The 25,770-nt window shown below is 34.2% G+C and overlaps 1 protein-coding gene across 1 annotated transcript; it reads left to right on the top strand.

The window, feature by feature from the left end:
* Nucleotides 1-25,770, top strand: LOC121212756 (beta-glucosidase 12). The gene is made up of 6 exons (XM_041086167.1): nt 1-142; nt 228-352; nt 493-562; nt 647-705; nt 1,466-1,553; nt 25,394-25,770. Exons 1-5 carry the CDS (start codon nt 1-3, stop codon nt 1,469-1,471), a joined length of 402 nt encoding a protein of 133 aa, XP_040942101.1. The 3' UTR covers nt 1,472-1,553; nt 25,394-25,770.

Below are 25,770 nucleotides of genomic sequence, written 5' to 3'. Positions count from 1 at the left end.
ATGGATTGTCACTACCGTAACGAAACATATCATTTAAAAAAAAAAATCTGTTTTGGTTTTCAATTGCAATCACCTGGGAATTCTCGCCACATTTTGACCTTTGCCTTTGCTTTACTTGTTTGCTTGTCTGTTCATGGCGAAAGTTCGTTCATCTTCTTAATTGCTTTTTAATTTCCGCATGGTTTTCGTTTGTAGTTGTTTGCGTTTTTTAACTTTCGCATTTGCAGTAGCTCAAAAGCCTCAAAAAAGGATCGGAGAACCTTCGTCAGACTCTGAAGAATCTTTCGTTAATGTGAAGAGATCTGATTTTCGAGCTGATTTTGTTTTCGGAGCTTCAACTGCTGCTGCTCAGGTGACCTAAATCTCGTGTTGCATAGTTCCTTTTTTTTGTTTCCTTCGAGTCGACTCAATGCAGTTATATTTTGACTCGATCAAACTCATGACTAAATTCGATGCGAACGTAGTTGGGTTCATTAATTAAATTGAATGCAGATTGAAGGATCAGAAAAATCTAAAGGAAAAAGGCCTACTGTATGGGATCAATTTATTCGGAAATTGCCAGGTTAGCATTTAATAGTACCACTATTAACGAATTAATTAGGATTTTTTATATTTAATTTTTTTATTATTAATATTTCTCATGCAGATAAAATAGTGGACAATAGTTCTTTGGAAGTAGCAATTGATTTGCACAACTGCTATAAGGTAACATTTCAACTTGAATTCATATTTAAAAAAATTAAATTAAACTATTACTATAAATATATATAACACTTTTTAATATTTTAATTTTTTATGTTAACTAGGATTTTTTTTCTAAGACATCTATATTTATTATCCAAAGTAAATAACTATACATGAACAAGAACATAAAGTATAATATTTTAAAATATAAAAAAATTGAATAAAACCATACCAAACACATTCCCTTATATTAAGTGGCGAATTCAGAAATACAGTTTAGGGGAGCAACGGCGAAATTAAAAATTTTTTTGGGCAAATGAAATAGTTTATATCTTTATATTTTTTGAGGATTAAATCAAAATTTTATTATTTTAAGAATTAAAATATAGTTTTATCATTATTAATTTAAAATTTTATAAATTATAAAAAATATAAATAAAAATTTTCTATTTTAAAAGACTAAAATGCCAAATGAAATATAAGGCTTCAAACGGACACCTTCAATAGGTTATTAATATAATTGGTATAAATGCAAGCATTTGCAGGAAGATGTGTTGGTTTTAAGGGGATCTGGGAGTAAATGCTTATAGATTTTCCATTCCCTGGACTAGGATTTTACCCAATAATCATTATTTTTTTCTTTGGTTCATATATATTTGGGTAATTAAATTTGGTAATTAAAGCTTTCTGTAATTAAATTGAATATTTTTAAGTACTTATTTATTTGTTTTTTTATTTGTCGTTCAATAATGAATTCCATATTATGTTTCATCAATTGAAGGTATGAAGCTTTTTGTGACATTATTGCACTTTGATTCGCCGGAAACTCTTCAAGACAAGTATGGAGGCTTCTTAAATCGTAGCCTTGTGTAAGTACTATGTTTTATTCTAACATTTATTTTGCTCTTTCTAGACTTTGCTGCGTGTTATCCAAACCAGGGGCGAATAGTGGGGGAGGTAGACCCCCTCAAACTGAACAATACAATACTAGCCTCTAATCATATTATAAATTAATATAAAAATTATGCTCCCAAAATGAAAAAAATAATAAGTTCATTAATTAAAATATGATAAAATCTATATTTAACATTTTAAAAATTTATAATTCAATTTTATTCCTCTAAAAAGATTCTAGATTTGTCCGGATCTAAGCTCATCATTAAGTATTTATATCTAAAATCTATATTTGGGATATTAAACAAATATAATCAAAATTAGAAATTCTATCAAACGCATATGCACGTGGAAATCAAGAATTTAAAAAATAAATGTATGTTTAAAAATAATATATAATAAATAATGAAGTTTTTGTTGAGTAGTAAATTTAAGGTTTTATTAATGCAATTGGTATGAGTTCAAATATTATCATATGCATTTTTATTGGTTTTTGTTAAATAAAAAATTAAAACATTATCAAATAATGTGACTTACTTTAATTACGAAAATGCCTTTTCGTAATTTCTTTAATCGAATTGGTACTCAGTTGACTTGTGGCACCAATTCAGTCAATAATCTCATTAATAATATAGATATGCAACTGATAGAGATAATAAATTGTGCATATTAAAATAAAATTTATAAAATATATTAAAATAAATGCTTGGTTGAACGGTAAAATTACGATTTTATTTATATAATTGGCGTGAATTTAGATCTCAATGTATGCTTATTTTAATTGCTTTTTTGTTAAAATAAAAAGATTATAGTACCCTCAAATAACATGACTTCCTTTAATTAAGGAAGAACAATTTTGTAATTTCTCTAACCAAGTTGGTACTCGATTGACTCGTGACACCAACTTAGGAATTTTATTAATGGTAAGCATATGTAGATATACAATTGATAGATATAATAAATTGTACATGTCGAAACCATTTTTTGAAGGATGGGGTCGACTTTGGTTTTGAAAGTGAAAATTAAAACGGGAGTCGCCACCGATCTTTATTTGGTGTGATCGGATCACTTTTGTTTTAATAAAACAATTTTAGTTTACTAAAACGGCATTTTGGTCTACGAATTCCAAGAGAACAAGTTCGGGAGTCGGTTACGTGCGAGGAAGGATTAGCACCCCCGACACGCTCAAAAATTGGTACCGAATTGATTAGTTAGTGTCTTAATGTCGAAAATCAAAAATCGGGAATGAATTTGAAATATGATCTTTTCTATCAATATCTATTTAAAAAATTTTAAATTAGCTCAAAACAATTTGTTTAAAGATTTCATTATCTCGAGATATTGGAGCATCATATCCTGTAAGTTAGGACACAATACCATGAATTCTCGAGCATAGGTGTATCTTTAATTTTAATTAGAATTTCGCGTATTTTAAAACTCAAAAGGATACTTTGCCATTTAGAACCAATGAGAAAATCGAAACCCCGTAAGTTAGGGCACAATTTCTCGATGTTCTAAAACGCGAAACATTGCCTTATTTTGAAATTTGTGTTTTTAAGTAGTAGCGAATATGGCATTTGAACGACGTACATTATTTGTTTGGAATAAAAAAAAATCAAGCGATCCAAGTCGGGCAAGTATGTTGGGTTAATGTATGATAAGATTTAAACTAGATAAAACAAAAAAATATAACATAGAGTACGTAATAACAACACAAATACAATATTATACAAGCAAATGGCAATAACGAAAATACGAATAAACTAATTATACCATACACAATGACAATAATCACATAACATATGTAACTTGAATACTAATCATTAATAATCAAAGACAAGTGAATTAAAAATATTATAACGCAAATTAAAATGACTAAAATGTAAAACAAATTTTAAAATAATAAGAAATGAATTTAAAATAAATAATGAGAAAAAAAATTTAACCAACAATGTACAAAACAATTTAAAAATAGAATATATGTACACATATACATAGTAGGTAAGGAATATAAAATAAATAATACATATAAAATAGACCAATATAAAATATATGCATAAAGCAAGTTAAAATAAATAATAAGAATTTAAACAAACAATACATTAAAATAAGTTGGAATAGATGTAAAGTAAATAACATATAAAATATTTTAAATAACACATAGGTGAAATATTATTTTTTTTTTAAAAAAAGTTAATAAATGGATTAAATAGATTTAGGACATGGTTAAAAACGAGTTAAAATTTGGGATACAAAATTATAAATACTGGAAAGTTAATCAGGGACCTAATCAAAAACCAAACGAAATCTGAGGGTTAGAATTAAAAAAACAAAAGAAAATTGGAAATGGGGGCCGATTGAATGGAGTTACGAATGAAAAGGACTAATCGCATAAATATCCCTTTTAGGGAGAATTTACAACCCCCCACTACACTCATGGTACTTTTTCAAATGATTTTAAAAAAGGTTTCCTACTTTTCTATTTTCTTGGTTCCCTTTTTTTTCAAGAAAAAAAAACCAAAAACTCTTTCCTTCCCCCTTTTCGTTTTCATTTCTCTGAAACAAACCTCTCTCTCACCAAGTTCAAGTGAGAAATGTAACAGCCTAATTTTCAATGGTGTCGGAACAGTGATTCGAGATCACTAAATCCGACAAATGAGTAGGAAATATTATTAATTTAGTGAGTATAAGTTAAATGTGAAGTTAGGAAAAATTTTGAAATAGTGAAATGTACAAAATATATATATATATATATATTAAAATAATTAGAATTGAAAACGAGGTATCGAGACCTCGGGAATTTTAAATCGAGCCATAAATATTTTTATAAATATTTATGGAGTGTTAATAAGTTAGTATTAAAGTTTCGTCAAGAAATTTTAAAGTACTGATAGCTAATTGAACAAAAAGGACTAAATTGTATCAAATGCAAAATTGTGGGAAATGATTAAATAGTTTAAATGATAAAATAAAGAGGGTTTAAAAGGCAAATAGACCCAATGTCTATTTGGGCTGGACGGCAAGAGTATGAAATCACCAAGAAAATAAGGGCAAAATTGAAAAATTGCAAAATTTACTTAATAAAGCTAGGACTAAAGTGGAATTATCTAGATTTCTCTTTATTTTTCTGCATTATCATCAGCAAAAACACCATGGAAGAGTTCCCTTAAGCTGGTTTTTCATATTTTTACTGCAAGTAAGTTCAATTCTTGACTAATTCTTGAAATTTTTGTGTTTTTGTGACTTTTACAACTAGGTCCATTTGTTGAATTCATTAGTTCTTGATTCTATGAAAGAAATTGAAAGTTTCTATGAATATGTGCTGGAAGTATATGATGATTTGCATAGAATTAGAGCTTTAAATTGTTTATATGCTGATTTTATTGAAAGAATTGAATAGAAAGTGAATGTTTGGGACTTAAATTGTAAAAGAGTTTGAAGTTAGAGTTTTATGTGGAAATTCTGAATTTCAATAGTTATGAAATAACTTATAATGTCTAGAAAAAGTATTAATTGAGGGGTTAATTGAGCAAGGGCTGAATTGTATAAATTGTGAAATTTGGGGTAAAATGGAAATCAACATTTTGCACTAAAACTGTTTTGGGCAGCAGCAGTAGTTTAAATTTGAAAAATCACCAAAAATTGTATAAATCGAATTAGAGGATGAATAAAATATGAAATTAAAGCTTATTGAGTCTAGTTTCTTATAAAATAAATTATGTAAGCAATGGAATTGTAAATCATGAGATACAATAACTTTTGTAAGAAAAGGTCAGAATGATTTCGGGTTCCCCTGTTCTGACTTTGGAAAATCATCAAAAATTGGAGAAAAATAATTAAGGGATTAAATTTATGTGTTTAAAATCCTTAAAGAGTCTATTTTTAATATAAATAAACAAGAACATCATCCGAATCTCGTACGATGAGATAATTAATCCTTAGTGAAGAAGGGTCGGAACTGTCAGACAGCAGAATAAGGGAAAATTTAAAGAATAAAATGTATTTATGGTAATAAGATAAGTAAGTCTAGTTTCAGGGAAAATTAGCGGATCTTAATTTCGAGTTCTATAGCTTAAGATATAAATAATTTAGTGACTATGACGTAAATGGACAGTTTTGAATAAATCATGACACATCTATATTTCATTTTCATAATTAGAGTTCTAACAAAAGTCACGTATTAAGCAATCCCATTTTCGGCTCACTAGCCACATACAAACAGCATGGTTTAGTTTGCTTTATGACACGATCTCTATGCACATACGGCTACCCGTCATACGTATAGACTAATTAACTCAACATATAATTCCAGTAGAATCATCATATCACCGTATATTTGTTATGCTCATACGTCATGACTTAATCAAATCGTAAACTAAGTCTCGTTACTCGAAAACTTACTTCAGATGTTGTCGAACGATTTCGATGGCTATTCGACCACTTTTTCCTTCCCTTTATCGGATTTAGTTCCCCTTTGCTCTTGAGCTTAATTTAACAAATAAATTGATTTAATCACTTGAACATCAAGAAGAGAAACTCAAGGTACTTAACCCATATATACATTAGACATTAGATTCGCATGTGTATGAAATCATGAATCAAACTCAACATATTAGCCCACGCTCTCTTTTAGCCGCTTATCTAAGCCAAGATAAAAGCATCAATATGCTTGCCTCTAACCGAATACATGCAACACCAATCCATCTCATGTGGCCGAATATGCAAGTCTATGTTGAGGCCAATTATATACTTAATACCACATATAAATGGCATACATTTTACTAACTAATGCATTATACATTATAACTCAATACGCATCCATCGTTTACTCCATAACTGAAACACCATCATATATAAATATATACCTTGAGATAATATATATGTCATACCAATACATCATGTGCAAATATATATATGTGCAAGAGCCGAATCACAAAGTTGGTTATAACCACCTCATATATTTTCATCATATACCCGAATGCACAAGTACATTATAATAACTTCCAACTCAATTCATGTTACAAATTTATACTTCACAAGAACAAATCATTAACCAAATATAAACATATATCCAAAACACAAATCTTACCTACCATGTAATAAGCATACCAAACTAAACTCTTTCTATGTTCGAATATAACCTAATATCATTTAATACCAAATCATGTATATTTTATTTTTACATGAACCATAGCCGAATCATTTTAACCATGAGTAACATAACAAACATAAATCATACTTATGGACCTAAGGTAGAACCAAGAAAGGAACTCATAAATATCAAGATGTAAGCAACTACCATTGTTCATCTAGATTTAGCATGAAACACAACCATCACCCTTATTAATCTCCATAGCCGAAAACCTTACTTATTCCAAAATCACAATTTCAACATGGGTTACCAACAATAACTTGATATCTCACTCAATATCAACTAGGATTTCAAGAACTAGTATCAACTTCCTTACCTTAATATTGACCTAAGATGACCGATTGCTTCACTCCTTTCTTCCTCCTTTCAATTCGGCTAAGAATAATCAAAGAACACAACTTGTTTTCATCACCGAATGCTCTTGTTCTCTCTTTTTTTTTTCTTTAGAATCGGCTAGGAAGAAACATGGATGATGATCTCTTTTTTTTTCTTTCATCATCCTACTAACCATTATTATTTTATCATTTCTAACATAAACCATTAGCACAACATGTTTTATGACATGTTTTGCCCATCACCCTTTGTCATGGCCGGCCACTAGTAATTAAATGGGGGAAATTGACATGCAAGTCCACCCCTTTGATTACATGCACTAATAGATCCTTATAGATTAACCTATCACATTTCAAAAGTGTCACACATAAGTCCTATTGACTAAATTCACATGCAATTTACTAAATCGAAGCTTAAAACTTTCACACATTCATAATCACATATTTTAGACAATAAAATCATATTCAAATAATTTGGTGACTCGGTTTAGCGGTCCCGAAACCGCTTTCCGACTAGGGTCACTTTAGGGCTGTCACAACTCTCCCCCACTTAAGAAATTTTCGTCCCCGAAAATCTTACCGGTAAATAGGTTTGGGTATCGCTCTTTCATAGAGTTCTCGGGTTCCCTAGTAGCTTCTTCTATCCCGTGTTTGAGTCATAACACTTTTACTAAAGGAACCTTTTTGTTTCGTAACTCTTTCACTTCACGAGCTAGGATACGAATCGGCTCTTCTTCATAACTCATGTCGAATTGAATTTCAACCTCTGATGGATTAATTACGTGTGATGGATCAGATCTATAACGTCGAAGCATCGAAACATGAAAGACGTCGTGAATCTTTTCAAGTTCAGGGGGCAAAATCAATCTATACGCAACTGGACTAACTCGTTCGGAGATTTCGTACGGCCCAATGAATCTCGGACTCAACTTGCCCTTACGGCCAAATCTGAGTATCTTTTTCCAAGGCGAAACTTTAAGAAACACTTTATCTCCCACCTGATATTCAATATCTTTTCGTTTCAAATCCGCATACGATTTCTGACGATCTGTGGCTGCTTTCAGACTTTCACGGATTACTTTTACTTTCTGTTCAGCATCTTTAATCAAATCAACTCCGAAAATTTTACTTTCATCGAGCTCGGTCCAAAACAATGGTGTACGGCATTTACGACCGTACAAAGCCTCGTAAGGTGCCATCTTAATACTTGATTGAAAACTATTGTTGTAAGCGAATTCAATCAAAGGTAAATACCGCTTCCATGAGCCACTAAACTCGAGGATGCAACATCTCAACATATCCTCAAGTATCTGAATTATCCGCTCGGATTGACCATCGGTTTGTGGATGAAAAGCGGTGCTAAAATGCAGCTTGGTACCCAAAGCTTCTTGCAATTTCTTCCAAAATCGCGAGGTGAATCTCGGATCTCTATCCGACACAATAGAAATCGGTACCCCGTGTAATCTCACAATCTGAGAAACATACAATTCAGCTAGTTTATCCAATGAAAAATCCGTACGTACGGGGATAAAATAAGCCGACTTAGTCAGTCTATCAACAACAACCCAAATCGCATCTTTCTTACTTGTCGACAATGGCAACCCAGACACAAAATCCATCGTGATTCTATCCCATTTCCATTCAGGTATCATGATCGGCTGAAGTAAACCCGTAGGCACTTGATGTTCCGCCTTCACTTGCTGACATATTAAACACTTCGAAACAAAATTGGAAATGTCTCGTTCCATACCATGCCACCAAAACTGACGTATCAGATCGTTGTACATTTTCGTACTCCCCGGGTGAATTGACATTCGGTTACAATGAGCTTCATTCAGAATCATCGAAATGAGTTCTGAATTTCTTGGAACACACAACCGACTTCTGAACCTCAAACAATCGTCATCATCAATTTGAAACTCTGATTCCATATTCGGAACACATTCAGCCCGTTTTGCAACCAATTCATCATCGGCTTTCTGAGCTTCACGAATTTGATGAATCAACAATGGTTTGGCCTTTAATTCCGCCACTAACACATTGTCGGATAGAACAGACAAGTGTACATTCATCGCTCGTAAAGCAAACAGTGATTTACGACTTAAGGCATCCGCAACCACATTAGCCTTTCCCGGGTGATAGTCAATGACAAGCTCATAATCTTTTAACAACTCGAGCCAACGTATTTGTCGTAGATTTAAGTCTCTTTGAGTCATCAAATATTTGAGACTTTTGTGATCCGAAAATACATGGCACTTCTCACCAAATAAGTAATGTCGCCATATTTTCAAAGCGAATACGATGGCAGCTAATTCGAGATCATGGGTCGGATAATTTTTCTCATGTGACTTTAATTGTCTCGACGCATAGGCCACAACTCGACCTTCTTGCATCAATACGCAATCCAACCCAAGTAGGGAGGCATCACTATAAATGACAATCTCTTTGCCTGATTCGGGTTGCACTAGAATTGGGGCTTCAATCAAATAAGTTTTCAGTTGATCAAAACTTTTCTGACATTTTTCCGTCCATTCGAACTTAACATCTTTTTGAAGTAGCTTCGTCATTGGTGTGGCTATCATCGAGAAACCTTTTACAAACCGTCGGTAGTAACCGGCAAGTCCCAAAAAGCTCCGAACCTCAGTAATATTTCTCGGAGGCTTCCAGTTAAGTATGGCTGAAATTTTGCTCGGATTAACTCGAATACCCGATGCGGATACCACATGGCCCAAGAAGCTCACCTCTCTTAACCAGAACTCACACTTTCTGAACTTTGCATATAACTGCTTATCTCATAAAATTTGCAACACTAATCTCAGGTGCTCGGCATGTTCGGTCTCATCTCTTGAATAGACCGAGATGTCATCAATAAACACAACTACGAACCGGTCCAAATACTGTCTGAAGATCCGATTCATCAAATCCATAAATACCGCAGGGGCATTAGTAAGCCCAAACGGCATCACTAAGAACTCGTAGTGGCCGTATCTCGTTCTGAAAGCAGTTTTGGGTATATTTGAATCTCGAATTCGCTACTGGTAATAACTCGATCTCAAATCTATCTTTGAAAACACTGAGGCTCCCTTTAGTTGATCAAACAAATCGTCAATACGTGTCATCGGATATTTATTCTTTATTGTCACCTTATTCAGCTGACGATAGTCGATGCACAACCTCATGGTTCCGTCCTTCTTTTTCACAAACAATACTGGTGCACCCCAAGGTGAGAAACTTGGTCGAGTGAAACCTCTATCCGTCAATTCTTGCAACTGAGCTTTCAACTCTTTTAACTCGGTTGGTGCCATACGATACGGAGCTATCGAAATCGGCGTAGTCCCAGGTACAAGCTCAATACCAAACTCTACCTCCCAAACAGGTGGTAAACTCGGTAATTTCTCGGGAAAAACATCCGGGTATTCACAAACCACCGGCACAGATTCAGGTTTCTTTTCTAACTCTTTGTCATCAAGTACATACGCAAGGTATGCTTCGCACCCCTTTCTTACATATTTCTGGGCCAACATTGATGATATTACAGCTGGCAACCCCTTTAAGTCTGTAGTCTCAACTCGGATTATCTCGTTATTTGCGCACCTCAAATCAATAGTCTTGCTTTTGCAATTCACAACCGCATCATGCACGGTCAACCTATCTAAATCGAGGATAACATCAAATTCATCAAACGGCAAAAGCATCAAGTCCGCCGGAAAACAGGAACCTCGAATTACTAGGGGACATTTCTTACACACTTTGTCGACAAGCACGTAACGACCCAAGGGATTTGACACCCGAATTACGAACTTAGTAGACTCAATAGGTAAAGTCTTACTGGATGCTAAGGTTTCACATATATAAGAATGAGTAGAACCAGGGTCAATCAAAGCAATCACATTAGTATCAAAGAGAGTAAAAGTACCGGTAATAACATCTGGCGAGGAAGCATCCTCGCGTGCGCGTATAGCATAAGCCCTAGCAGGAGCACGAGCCTTAGATCTGGTCGTAGCATCTCTAGATCCTCTCTGACCACCACTAGCATTGCCCGTATTTCTAGATGGTCTACCTCGAGCAGTGGTAGCACCCGGTTTCCCACTCTGATTTACATTCTGTTCAGACAACCTCGGGCAATCTTTAATGAAGTGGTCAACTGATCCGCACTTGTAACAGGAGCGGTCATGAAATCTACAACTCCCCGAATTCCATTTACCACAATACTGACACTCCGTTCTGTCTCGACGATCATTTCCAACACTGGCGATCGAAGTGACGCGTGTGCTCACAGGGGGTCGATCGCAATCTCGTCTAGAAAAACCCGAAGTGTCCCTAGACCGGCCTAAGTCATCTCTAAATTTCTTCGATGACTGTTGAAAGGGCTTTCCTGAAGATCTCTTACGAAACTCCTTTGCTCCCACATCGGCTTTCCTTTTCTCCTTACTGAGCTCCTCGGCTTTGCAAGCTTGCTCGACAAGTACCACAAATTCTCAGATTTCTAAAATGCCAACATACAGCTTTATATCATCATTCAGTCCATCTTCGAAACGTTTACACATCACAGCTTCTGAAGAAATGCATTCTCGCGCGTACCGGCTAAGCCTCACAAATTTTCGTTCATAGTCGGTAACCGACATGAAACCTTGTTTGAGTTCAAGAAATTCCTTCCGTTTTTGATCCATGAATCTCTGACTGATATACTTTTTCCGAAACTCGGTTTGGAAAAACTCCCAAGTTACTTGCTCTCTGGGCACAACAGAAGTCAACGTATTCCACCAATAGTAGGCAGAATCACGTAGCAAGGAGATAGTACACTTTAGGCACTCATTGGGTGTGCAAGATAGCTCATCGAGTACCCGAATAGTGTTGTCCAACCAAAATTCAGCTTGCTTGGCATCATCGCTGTCAGTAGCTTTAAATTCAATAGCCCCGTGTTTTCGGATTCTGTCAACTGGGGGCTTATTTGACCTTATTTGGTCAGCTACCGGAGGTATTGTAGGTGCGGGGGTGGTATTATTCGGGAATGGAGGTTGTGGAATAGCCGTATTGGTCCGAATGTATTGGTTGAACCAATCATTAATCACGCTATAAAAAGCTTGTCTAGCTTCATCATTCAGATTACTAGCAATAGGTTGAGAGTCCGTCGGCACTGTCCCTTGTGCGGGAGCAGGCGTTACACTCTCAAGATCATCAGCTACCGCTCGGTCGGGATCGGGATCCGTTACTATAAGTAAACACATTTGCAAATGTCAGAAATCACCACACTATCAAATAATCACAAAATGACATGTATAGCTAGACCCAAACGTATTACGGTAGTCCTAGAATCGACTAAACCGTAGCTCTGATACCAATTTAATTGTAACACCCCATACCTGAGACCGTTACCGAAGTCGGACACGAGGGGTTCACAGACTAAATTCACTTATTTTCACAGTCCATTTTAAAAATTTCCAGACAGCTGACTAACTGCGTCACTGTCACCTTAAAAATCATATCTTGAGTTCCAAAACTCAAAAATCAGTTTCGTAATTTTTCTCTAAAACTAGACTCATATATCCATCAACAAATTTTTTTCTAGAATTTTTGGTCGAGCCAATTAGTACAGTTTATTAGTTAAAGTCTCCCCTGTTACAGGGTTCGACTACCCTGACCTTCCTGCATTGCGACTTAGATAACTCCTTATAAAAGGCTTCAATACTTATGCCATTTGTTTCTAATGAAACTAGACTCAAAAAGGAATCTATAAATATATGGCATGACTTCTAATTATCTCTGGTTAATTTATAATGAATTTCCAAAATCAGATCAGGGGATCCAGAAATCGCTCTGGCCCTGTCCCACGAAAACTTGAATATCTCTTAAAATACGACTCATATGACCGTTTTCGTTTCTTCCATATGAAGTAGATTCATCAAGGTTCGATTACATAATTTATTCACTATTTAAATCCATTCGTACTATTTTTAGTGATTTTTCAAATTCACACCACTGCTGCTGTCAGCATCTGCCTTTAAGGTAGACTTTACCTATTACACAGTTTCCATGATTCAACTAACCCTTTTGCATATATGGCACAAAGTATGATCGTGATTAACCATTCCAATGGCCAATCATTTCCAAGCATATCCACACCTCTCAATAACCATATACATACAAAATGATTATAACATTATGCTAAAAAATATATATAAGCCATTTTCGCATTGCTATCCAAATTTCTACAAAACTGAAGCGTACATGACCCACAACAAAAAAAGGGTAGTCCTATACATGCCATTTCAAAGTTCAACCAAAAGTGTACCAAAAAGGGGGTATGATAGTGTGGACGACTTTGACTTCGACAATCCCGAGTCCGATAGCTGACGAACCAAAATCTATAAAACAGAGATTCAAAGAAACGGAGTAAGCATTTAATGCTTAGTAAGTTTTGAGCCATAAAATTTGACACAACTAAAGTGTAACATTCATATAGCTAAACGGATGATTTCATATGCACAATTTCACAATATCATACTTACTTCACATTACCAACCCTTATATTCATGCACAAAAGATCAACTTAGCCAAAGGCCGGTAGCTCATTTATCGACTGAGCGAATACTATTTGTAAGGGATCAACTAATTCAAAGCATATACGAAACATACCTCATCGCTGGGATTTTACGAGCGTATTAATTGAAACTATTACAGCAAGGTCGCTCATTCCCAAGCCAAGTACCTTCGGGATTTAACCGGATATAGCTACTCGCTCGAATACCTTCAGGACATAGCTCGGATATAGTAACTCGCACAAATGCCTTCGGGACTTAGCCCGGAACTAGTAACTCGCACAAATGCCTTCCGGACTTAGCCCGGAACTAGTAACTCGCACAAATGCCTTTGGGACTTAGCCCGGAACTAGTAACTCGCACAAATGCCTTCGGGACTTAGCCCGGTTATCATCCAAATATTCATGCACATACCAATAAATCATGACACATCTATAATTCATTTTCATAATTAGAGTTCAAACACAAGTCACGTATTAAGCAATCCCATTTTCGGCTCACTAGCCACATACAAACAGCATGGTTTAGTTTGCTTTATGACACGATCTCTATGCACATACGGCTACCCGTCATACGTATAGACTAATTAACTCAACATATAATTCCAGTAGAATCATCATATCACCGTATATTTGTTATGCTCATACGTCATGACTTAATCAAATCGTAAACTAAGTCTCGTTACTCGAAAACTTACTTCAGATGTTGTCGAACGATTTCGATGGCTATTCGACCACTTTTTCCTTCCCTTTATCGGATTTAGTTCCCCTTTGCTCTTAAGCTTAATTTAACAAATAAATTGATTTAATCACTTGAACATCAAGAAGAGAAACTCAAGGTACTTAACCCATATATACATTAGACATTAGAGTCGCATGTGTATGAAATCATGAATCAAACTCAACATATTAGCCCACGCTCTCTTTTAGCCGCTTATCTAAGCCAAGATAAAAGCATCAATATGCTTGCCTCTAACCGAATACATGCAACACCAATCCATCTCATGTGGCCGAATATGCAAGTCTATGTTGAGGCCAATTATATACTTAATACCACATATAAATGGCATACATTTTACTAACTAATGCATTATACATTATAACTCAATACGCATCCATCGTTTACTCCATAACTGAAACACCATCATATATAAATATATACCTTGAGATAATATATATGTCATACCAATACATCATGTGCAAATATATATATGTGCAAGAGCCGAATCACAAAGTTGGTTATAACCACCTCATATATTTTCATCATATACCCGAATGCACAAGTACATTATAATAACTTCCAACTCAATTCATGTTACAAATTTATACTTCACAAGAACAAATCATTAACCAAATATAAACATATATCCAAAACACAAATCTTACCTACCATGTAATAAGCATACCAAACTAAACTCTTTCTATGTTCGAATATAACCTAATATCATTTAATACCAAATCATGTATATTTTATTTTTACATGAACCATAGCCGAATCATTTTAACCATGAGTAACATAACAAACATAAATCATACTTATGGACCTAAGGTAGAACCAAGAAAGGAACTCATAAATATCAAGATGTAAGCAACTACCATTGTTCATCTAGATTTAGCATGAAACACAACCATCACCCTTATTAATCTCCATAGCCGAAAACCTTACTTATTCCAAAATCACAATTTCAACATGGGTTACCAACAATAACTTGATATCTCACTCAATATCAACTAGGATTTCAAGAACTAGTATCAACTTCCTTACCTTAATATTGACCTAAGATGACCGATTGCTTCACTCCTTTCTTCCTCCTTTCAATTCGGCTAAGAATAATCAAAGAACACAACTTGTTTTCATCACCGAATGCTCTTGTTCTCTCTTTTTTTTTTCTTTAGAATCGGCTAGGAAGAAACATGGATGATGATCTCTTTTTTTTTTCTTTCATCATCTTACTAACCATTATTATTTTATCATTTCTAACATAAACCATTAGCACAACATGTTTTATGACATGTTTTGCCCATCACCCTTTGTCATGGCCGGCCACTAGTAATTAAATGGGGGAAATTGACATGCAAGTCCACCCCTTTGATTACATGCACTAATAGATCCTTATAGATTAACCTATCACATTTCAAAAGTGTCACACATAAGTCCTATTGACTAAATTCACATGCAATTTACTAAATCGAAGCTTAAAACTTTCACACATTCATAATCACATATTTTAGACAATAAAATCATATTCAAATAATTTGGTGACTCGGTTTAGCGGTCCCGAAACCGCTTTTCGACTAGGGTCACTTTAGGGCTGTCACAATACCACTGAGTACAAACATACTCAATGTACGATTGTATTACTATAATTCAAATTATTTATTGTTAAATGTTAAATTTAAATTATGTATATGGTAAGAGAAGTATGAGTTAGTGATATTGAGGTATTTGAAATGTGTTTATGATGAGAAGGAACTTAGAAATGTAAGAATAGAAGTCCATGATATGTATGTGACAATGTACGAAATGAGTTAATCAAAAGTTGAGAAATGATGAAACGTGAATGAAATGAAAGTTTATATTGTGATAAACTTATCTTTGTTTGTGTGGCATTCATATGATATTATGTGTCTGACTTGTTTGGTTAAGTAAATGCTATGAGTAAACTTACTCAAAATTCATGGAATGTATGTTTAAGTACACTAGTTTGAAATGGATAATTGAAAAGTTCGTGTAACATAAGCATGTATGTTAATTTGTTTGAAGTGAATTATGTAATTGTGATGATATGATGTTGATGATAAACACTAAGATTATATGTGTGTATTTATGAGAACTCAGTTAAAGGCTTTACGACCTCACCCTCTTACCAATGTAGTATTTATAATGTAAAAAAAATGTTGAATAAGTTCACAAATGTGAAACTAATAAGTACAGTAATGGAATAATTAATAATGAAAACGGAGTTGAAAATAGTTTGACAAGTGAATACAGTTTAAAAAAAAGAAAAGAAAAAGAAAAAAAAAGATATCAAATTATTCTAAAGATCATTCAGATTACGTAATGTCACGGTTAAAGAAAAAGTTAACCTCGGCTAGTCGACTTATTCAGATACAATGTCTGAAGTATGTGTTTGCTGAAATTTTTCCCGAATTGGTTTTCGTTAGTGAATGGAATGATGCGCGGTTCATGATGACAGAATTAGTAAAAAAAAATGATAATTGAGTAGTAAAGATGTCTGTGTGTGATAGTTACAGTTGAAACGAATATGATCATCTTTTCTGGGTATTCTATATATTCTTTTATCCTCAGAGATATGTGTGTGGTTGTTCAGCCTCTGGTGGAGTTCTGATGTTTTGAAAATGCTAGTTAATTATGATGTTAGACGAAAGCCCTATTGGTCTGGTCGGTTTATGATCGTCATTTCTTCATCTTCTTGGAATTCTATTTTAATATGTTGGAAATGAAGTTAATGGTAAAAATTTATGTGAGACTATTCTTATGTTTCTACTGATTATGAATTTGTTTTATACATGCGAGAAATATATTATCTCTGTTATGATGGAAGTCTAGAGTCGGTAAGTAGTGTTTTTCTTCTGGCTTTCTTTGAGAAATTATCAAGATCTTTATTATCTTCTTGTGAGTTAGATGTACTAGTGATTGCACGAGCGTTACATAATATCTTTGAGTTCATGTTCAGATGTCTATTTGTTAGCAAGTAAGCCGAACATTAAAAACATTTAGGATTATTGCAGTCAATGATAATACTAGTGTGTTATGAGATAGAATGACTATAGATTTCGAATTGGGATTGTCATTAACATCGGAAAGGAAAATGTTATTTAGTTTATGGTTGTTCATTTGACAAAGAAAGATCTGTATGATCATTTCAGTAGGTACAGAGTTTTCATTTGACAGATCAGCTGTGTATATGTATCCCTGAGAGGGTAATTTAGAATTTTGACAGTATGTTCCAACATTGTGTTCTAGAGTTCAAAGGTAAATGGAAAAAGATATTCGAGGTTAAATAAAATTGTGATTCTGAGAAGTTAGTAAATGTGTTTTATGAGTGTTGAAAGCAACTTCTTCTGGTAAAATTTTCGGGGACGAAAATCCCTAAAGGGGGGGAGAGTTGTAACAGCCTAATTTTCAGTGGTGTCGGAACAGTAATTCGAGATCACTAAATCCGACAAATGAGTAGGAAATATTATTAATTTAGTGAGTATAAGTTAAATGTGAAGTTAGGAAAAATTTTGAAATAGTAAAATGTACAAAAAAATATATATATTAAAATAATTAGAATTGAAAACGAGGTATCGAGACCTCGGGAATTTTAAATCGAGCCATAAATATTTTTATAAATATTTATGGAGTGTTAATAAGTTAGTATTAAAGTTTCGTCAAGAAATTTTAAAGTACTGATAGCTAATTGAACAAAAAGGACTAAATTGTATCAAATGCAAAATTGTGGGAAATGATTAAATAGTTTAAATGATAAAATAAAGAGGGTTTAAAAGGCAAATAGACCCAAGGTCTATTTGGGCTGGACGGCAAGAGCATGAAATCACCAAGAAAATAAGGGCAAAATTGGAAAATTGCAAAATTTACTTAATAAAGCTAGGACTAAAGTGGAATTATCTAGATTTCTCTTTATTTTTCTGCATTATCATCAGAAAAAACACCATGGAAGAGTTCCCTTAAGCTGGTTTTTCATATTTTTACTGCAAGTAAGTTCAATTCTTGACTAATTCTTGAATTTTTTGTGTTTTTGTGACTTTTACAACTAGGTCCATTTGTTGAATTCATTAGTTCTTGATTCTATGAAAGAAATTGAAAGTTTCTATGAATATGTGCTGGAAGTATATGATGATTTGACATAGAATTAGAGCTTTAAATTGTTTATATGTTGATTTTATTGAAAGAATTGAATAGAAAGTGAATGTTTGGGACTTAAATTGTAAAAGAGTTTGAAGTTAGAGTTTTATGTGGAAATTCTGAATTTCAATAGTTATGAAATAACTTATAATATCTAGAAAAAGTATTAATTGAGAAAATTATCTTAATTGAGGGGTTAATTGAGCAAGGGCTGAATTGTATGAATTGTGAAATTTGGGGTAAAATGGAAATCAACATTTTGCACTAAAACTGTTTTGGGCAGCAGCAGTAGTTTAAATTTGAAAAATCACCAAAATTTGTATAAATCGAATTAGAGGATGAATAAAATATGAAATTAAAGCTTATTGAGTCTAGTTTCTTATAAAATAAATTATGTAAGCAATGGAATTGTAAATCATGAGATACAATAACTTTTGTAAGACAAGGTTAGAATGATTTTGGGTTCCCCTGTTCTAACTTTGGAAAATCATCAAAAATTGGAGAAAAATAATTAAGGGATAAAATTTATGTGTTTAAAATCCTTAAAGAGTCTATTTTTAATATAAATAAGCAGAAACATCATCCGAATCTCGTACGATGAGATAATTAATCCTTAGTGAAGAAGGGTCGGAACTGTCAGACAGCAGAATAGGGGAAATTTAAAGAATAAACTGTATTTATTGGCTAAACCAAAAATTCTGAAAATTTTATGATAATAAGATAAGTAAATCTAGTTTCAAGAAAAATTAGTGGATCTTAATTTTGAGTTCTGTAGCTTAAGATATAAATAATTTAGTGACTATGACGCAAATGGACAGTTTTGAATATATACATAAGTAAATAGTGAAATTATTGATAATGTTACTTGTTGCATGTTATATAAATTAAGGATGTGGAATGGAGAGGAGGAGGAGGAAAATATGTATGTGTTAGAATTAAGTGAACCAAATTCTTATTTAAATAAAATACGATGGAAAATAAAATAAAAGTAAAATCCATATAGAACTAGACTTCTTTTATTTTATTTTAGAATAAGATTTTTTAAACCTTATTAAACTCCATCTATTTTATATTGATTAGGATAAGGTGTTTCAATCCTACTAGAATATGGCTTTACAAGCCTATAAATAGACATAGTCTATTCCTCTTGTATTGATTCAAATTTTCGACATAGTGAATTTTCTTTTCCTCTGCCCGTGGTTTTTTTCCCAAAAGGGTTTCCACGTAAAATTTGTGTGTTCTTTATTTTATTTTATTTATTTTATTTTATTTTTCACAAATTCTTATTTTTCACAAATTGGTATCAGAGCTTCCGGGTTATTCATCTCGATCACGGTAATGGCGTCTTTGAAGTATGAAATTCCGCTGTTGGATCGCAACACCAGATTTGTGTTGTGGAAAATTAAGATGCAAGCAGTTCTTGCACAGATGGATCTGGAGGATGCCCTGCTAGGGATAGATAAGATGCCTTCGACATTAACAGATGAAGAGAAGAAGCGTAAGGATCGAAAGGCATTAACACAATTACATCTGCATTTGTCCAACGAAATTTTGCAGGATGTGATGAAAGAGAAAACTGCCGCTGCATTATGGAAGAGGCTAGAACAAATATGTATGTCGAAAACTCTAACAAGCAAATTGCATATGAAGCAGCGTCTTTATGCTCATCGTTTGGAGGAAGGTGCGTCTGTACACGAACACTTAACAGTGTTTAAAGAAATTCTCTCAAACTTGGAGGCCATGGAGGTTCAGTGTGATAAGGAAGATCTAGGGTTGATTCTACTTTGTTCGTTGCCCCCGTCTTATTCAACCTTTAGAGACACGATTTTATATAGCCGCGAGTCTCACACAGTTGATGAGGTTTATGATTCTTTAACCTCGTATGATAAGATTAAGCATCTTGTGGTTAAACCCGACTCTCAGGGAGAGGGTCTCATTGTTCGTGGGAGACAAGATCGAAATGCTGATGATGATCGTGGTAGGACACAGGAACGGAATCCTCATGGTAAATCTAAGGGTAGATCGAAGTCTTCAAACAGAGGTAAAACTTGCAACTTCTGCAAGAAGAAAGGGCACATTAAATCTGAGTGCTATAAGCTACAAAATAAGATTAAAAGGGAGGCTGCGAATCAAAAGGGAAAACAACCAGAAAATTCCGGTGAAGCTGATGTTGTAGAAGACTACAGCGATGGTGAACTTTTAGTCGCTTCTGTCAATGATTCTAAAGTAAGCGAGGAGTGGATACTTGATTCAGGCTGCACCTTCCACATGAGTCCCAATCGAGATTGGTTTACAACTTATGAAACAGTATTTGAAGGTGTTGTTTTGATGGGAAATAATGCTTCATGTAAAATCGCAGGTGTTGGAACAATTAAAGTTAAGATGTTTAATGGAGTTGTCAGAACACTTAGTGACGTGCGGCATGTTCCAGAATTGAAAAGAAATTTAATTTCGTTGAGTACTCTTGATTCAAAAGGGTACAGATACACAGCTGAAAGTGGAGTTTTAAAGATTTCCAAAGAGTCCCTTGTTGTGATGAAAGGGCAGAGAAAAATTGCCAAGTTATATGTTTTACAGGGTTCTACTGTTACTGGTGATGCAGTTGTCGCTTCCTCTTCCTTGTCAGATGATGATATTACTAAACTTTGGCATATGCGCCTAGGGCATATGAGTGAGAATGGCATGGCTGAATTAAGCAAAAGAGGACTTCTTGATGGGCAAGGAATTTGCAAACTGAATTTCTGTGAGCACTGTGTTTTTGGGAAGCAAAAGAGAGTTCGATTCACTAGAGGAATCCATAACACGAAGGAAACGTTGGAGTATATTCATTCTGATCTGTGGGGGCCATCCAGAGTGCCTTCGAGAGGTGGGGCTAATTATATGCTAACCTTTATTGATGATTTTTCCAAAAAAGTTTGGGCGTTCTTCCTAAAGCAGAAAAGCGATGTGTTTTCCGCATTTAAGTCTTGGAAAATTATGATTGAAAAACAAACGGGAAAACAGATAAAATACCTCCGTACAGACAATGGCTTAGAGTTCTGTTCTGATGAGTTTAATAGATTGTGCAAGTTAGAAGGGATCATGAGACACTTGACAGTTCGTCATACTCCACAGCAAAACGGCGTTGCAGAACGAATGAACAGAACAATCATGGAGAAGGTTCGATGTATGTTATCAAATGCCAACTTACCGAAGTCATTTTGGGCAAAAGCAGCCTCTACTGCATGTTTTTTTATCAACCGATCTCTATCCGTTGCCATTGAGAAAAAGACTCCACAAGAGGTATGGTCTGGTAATCCTGCTAATTATTCTGATTTAAAAATTTTTGGGTGTCCTGCGTATGCTCATGTTGATAATGGAAAATTGGAACCGAGATCCATTAAATGCGTTTTTCTTGGTTATAAAGCTGGTGTAAAAGGCTATAAGTTATGGTGTCCTAAAAATAGAAAAGTTGTGATTAGCAGAGATGTTGTTTTTGATGAAACTGCAATGCTACCTAACTTATCTCTTAAAGACTCTTCCAATAAAGAAAACCAAAAGCAGGTGGAGCATCAGATTAATACAGAATCAACTCCTCAAGCCAGTACAAAAATTGAGAATAGAGTTGCTTCTTCACCGCAATACTCTATCGCCAAAAACAGAACAAGAAGAGAAATTAAACCTCCAAAGAAGTATACCGAGGCTGATCTAGTTGCTTATGCTTTAAATGTGGCTGAAGATATAGATGCGAATCAATAGCCATTTAATTATTCTGAGGCGATTAGCTGTGAAGACTCAGAAAAGTGGATGTTTGCAATGCAAGAGGAGATGGAATCACTCCACAAAAATAGAACATGGGATCTTGTAAAACTTCCTAAAGGTAAAAAGGCTGTTCGTTGTAAATGAGTGTTTAAAAAGAAAGAAATGACTCCAGGAGTTGAAGAACCTAGATATAAAACAAGGCTTGTTGCAAAGGGTTACAGTCAAATTCCAGGAGTGGACTTCACAGATGTGTTCTCCCCAGTTGTTAAGCATAGTTCGATTCGAGCTTTGCTTGGTATTTGGCCATGCATGATTTGGAGCTTGAGCAGTTAGATGTAAAAACTGCATTTCTGCATGGAGAACTTGAGGAGGATATTTACATGCAACAACCAGAGGGTTTTACAGTCTCAGAAAAAGAAGACTATGTTTGCTTGCTGAAAAAGTCCCTTTACGGTTTGAAACAGTCACCAAAACAGTGGTACAAGAGGTTTGATTCCTTTATGACTTCTCATGATTTCAAAAGAAGTAGTTTTGACAGTTGTGTCTACTTTAAGAAAAACAGTGATGGTTCTTTTGTGTATCTACTTCTTTATGTTGATGACATGTTGATAGCAACAAAAGATAAAGTAGAGATAAGAAAGGTCAAAGCCCAACTAAGTCAAGAATTTGAGATGAAAGATTTAGGACCAGCAAAGAAGATACTTGGTATGGAGATCCTTAGAGATAGAAAAGCAAGTAAATTGTACCTAAGTCAGAAGGGGTACATTGAGAAAGTTCTTTGCAGGTTCAATATGCAGAGTGCTAAGCCTGTTAGTACTCCTTTAGCAGCTCATTTCAGACTTTCATCAGCTTTGTCTCCACAATCAGATGATGAGATTGAGTACATGTCACATGTTCCATACTCTAGTGCAGTAGGATCTCTCATGTATGCTATGGTTTGTTCACGTCCAGATTTATCATATGCAGTCAGTGCAGTTAGCAGATACATGGCGAATCCTGGTAAAGAACACTGGAAAGCAGTTCAGTGGATTTTAAGATACTTACGAGGTACTACTGATGTTTGCTTACAGTTTGGAAGAACTAGAGATGGAGTCATTGGGTATGTTGATGCTGATTTTGCTGGAGACCTTGATAGAAGAAGATCTCTCACAGGTTATGTCTTTACAATCGGAGGTTGTGCAATCAGTTGGAAAGCCACTTTGCAAACTACAGTCGCTTTGTCTACCACTGAAGCTGAGTACATGGCGATTACTGAGGCTTGTAAAGAAGCTGTTTGGTTGAAGGGACTCTTTAGTGAACTTAATGAAGACCTTCAAATCAGTATAGTATTTTGTGACAGTCAGAGTGCCATCTTTCTTACAAAAGATCAAATGTTTCATGAGAGAACAAAACACATTGATGTTCGGTATTATTTTGTTCGTGATATTATTGCTCGTGGTGATATTGTTGTGAGCAAAATTAGTACTCATGAAAATCCTGCAGATATGATGACTAAGTCACTTCCTATAACCAAGTTTGAGCATTGCTTAGACTTGGTTGGTGTTCATTGTTGAAGTTAAACCCTTAAGGGGTTTTATGGAAGAGGTGGAGAACTTGTTTATTGAAAGTTCGCGATGAAGAACTTCTTCATTGAGAATTTGTGTCAAGGTGGAGATTGTTAGAATTAAGTGACCCAAATTCTTATTTAAATAAAATACGATGGAAAATAAAATAAAAGTAAAATCCATATGAACTAGACTTCTTTTATTTTATTTTAGAATAATGTTTTTTAAACCTTATTAAACTCCATCTATTTTATATTGATTAGGATAAGGTGTTTCAATCCTACTAGAATATGGCTTTACAAGCCTATAAATAGACATAGTCTATTCCTCTTGTATTGATTCAAATTTTCGACATAGTGAATTTTCTTTTCTTCTGCCTGTGGTTTTTTTCCCGAAAGGGTTTCCACGTAAAATTTGTGTGTTCTTTATTTTATTTATTTTATTTTATTTTATTTTTCACAAATTCTTATTTTTCACAGTATGAATATTCAGCTAGCATGGCTAATTTGTATGTTTTAGGCTCATGGACTAAATTGAATAAAAGTAAAATTTTATGGGCAATTTTGTAAAACAAATGTTAGAAATGACCAATTTGCATGAAATAGATTATTTATTATTTAAATTACAAAATTTAATGAAATTATTAATTTAGCTCAAGATCAGGGAAAAACATGTTTTAAGGATTAAATTGAAAAGTGTTAAAATTATGGAAAATTCTAACATTTTATAGAATTCATAGGTTGTTATCAATTTGTGTGAGAATAACAGCTGGAAATAAGGATTAAGTTGCAATAATTTTATTTTATTTTAACCTAAGGATGAAATCGTCATTAATTAAAAGTTTAGGGGTAAAATGATAATTTTGTTTAGAGCATTAGTTGAATGTATTATAACATGAAATAAATGAAAACGGCGATCAAATTTCTTTATAAAGATCCGGATGACTTGAATATGAGAATTGAACGTGGAAAAGAAAAGATATCGGATTAATGAAATATCTGATAAATGAATCGGTAACTCAGGTAATGCTCCGTAACTCTATTCCGGTGACGGATTCGGGTTAGGGGTGTTACAAGAAAGCTCCTATTTCGCCCTCCGAGTACTCGTCCCCCCCTTTCTTTTCCATGGCCTAAACGAGAAACCTGAGGGGTTTTGTGGCTCTTTTGGATCGGGGAATCTCCGATGGTGGCGGGACGCAAAGAATAGGTAAGTTTTCAGCCCCTCTTTCGTTTTTTATTTTTATTTTTAAAAAAGATTTAACACAGAAAATAAAATAAAATAAATCTAAAGAAAGAAAAAACCAAGAAAAGAAAATATGAAAACAACCTTTTTAGTTCTCTTTTTGATTAATAATCTGTGTAATACAATCCCCTTTTTTGTATTTGAAAACAAAACCCCCTTTTGTTTATTGATTTGCAGTAAATTTGAAAGGAAACTAAGAAGAAGTTAAAACGAAATGAAAACAAATAAAATGAAATCGAAGATCCACCTTTCTGTGTTTTTCTCTTGATTGCTAGTCTCCTGGTATTACATTTTTACCAGGCTATATAGCCGAATACAAAAATATTTCTACTGTTTTTTCGTTTTTTGCTCTTGTGGCCTCTCTATCTTCGCGTGCTTGTCTCGTTTTTGCAGGTGAAATGGGTGACCAGACGCGTGCATGGAGGCATGTGACGTGCGTAGGGAGTGGTGGTGGTAGTGCGCAAGGTGGAAGACAGCATGGGAGAGTGGGGATGGTGCTGGTGGCAAACAACATGGGAGAGTGGGGAGAGGCAAGTGGGGGTCTAGGGTTTCGGAATTGGGCTTGGATGTTGGGCTAGGTTAATTTTAGGTTTTGGGTTTGAGGATGGGTTAAATGGTTTAATGGGCCCGGGTATTTTGTAAACGGGCCAAAATTGGCCTACAACAGTACATATTAAAATAAAAATGTATACAATATATTAAAATGAATGTTTGGTTGAGTGGTAAATTTAAGATTTTATTTATATAATTGACTTAGCTTTAAATCTCAC

Source organism: Gossypium hirsutum, chromosome A13 (assembly GCF_007990345.1).
Source record: "Gossypium hirsutum isolate 1008001.06 chromosome A13, Gossypium_hirsutum_v2.1, whole genome shotgun sequence".
NCBI lineage: Eukaryota > Viridiplantae > Streptophyta > Magnoliopsida > Malvales > Malvaceae > Gossypium > Gossypium hirsutum.
This window is presented reverse-complemented; position numbering and strand designations above follow the sequence as displayed.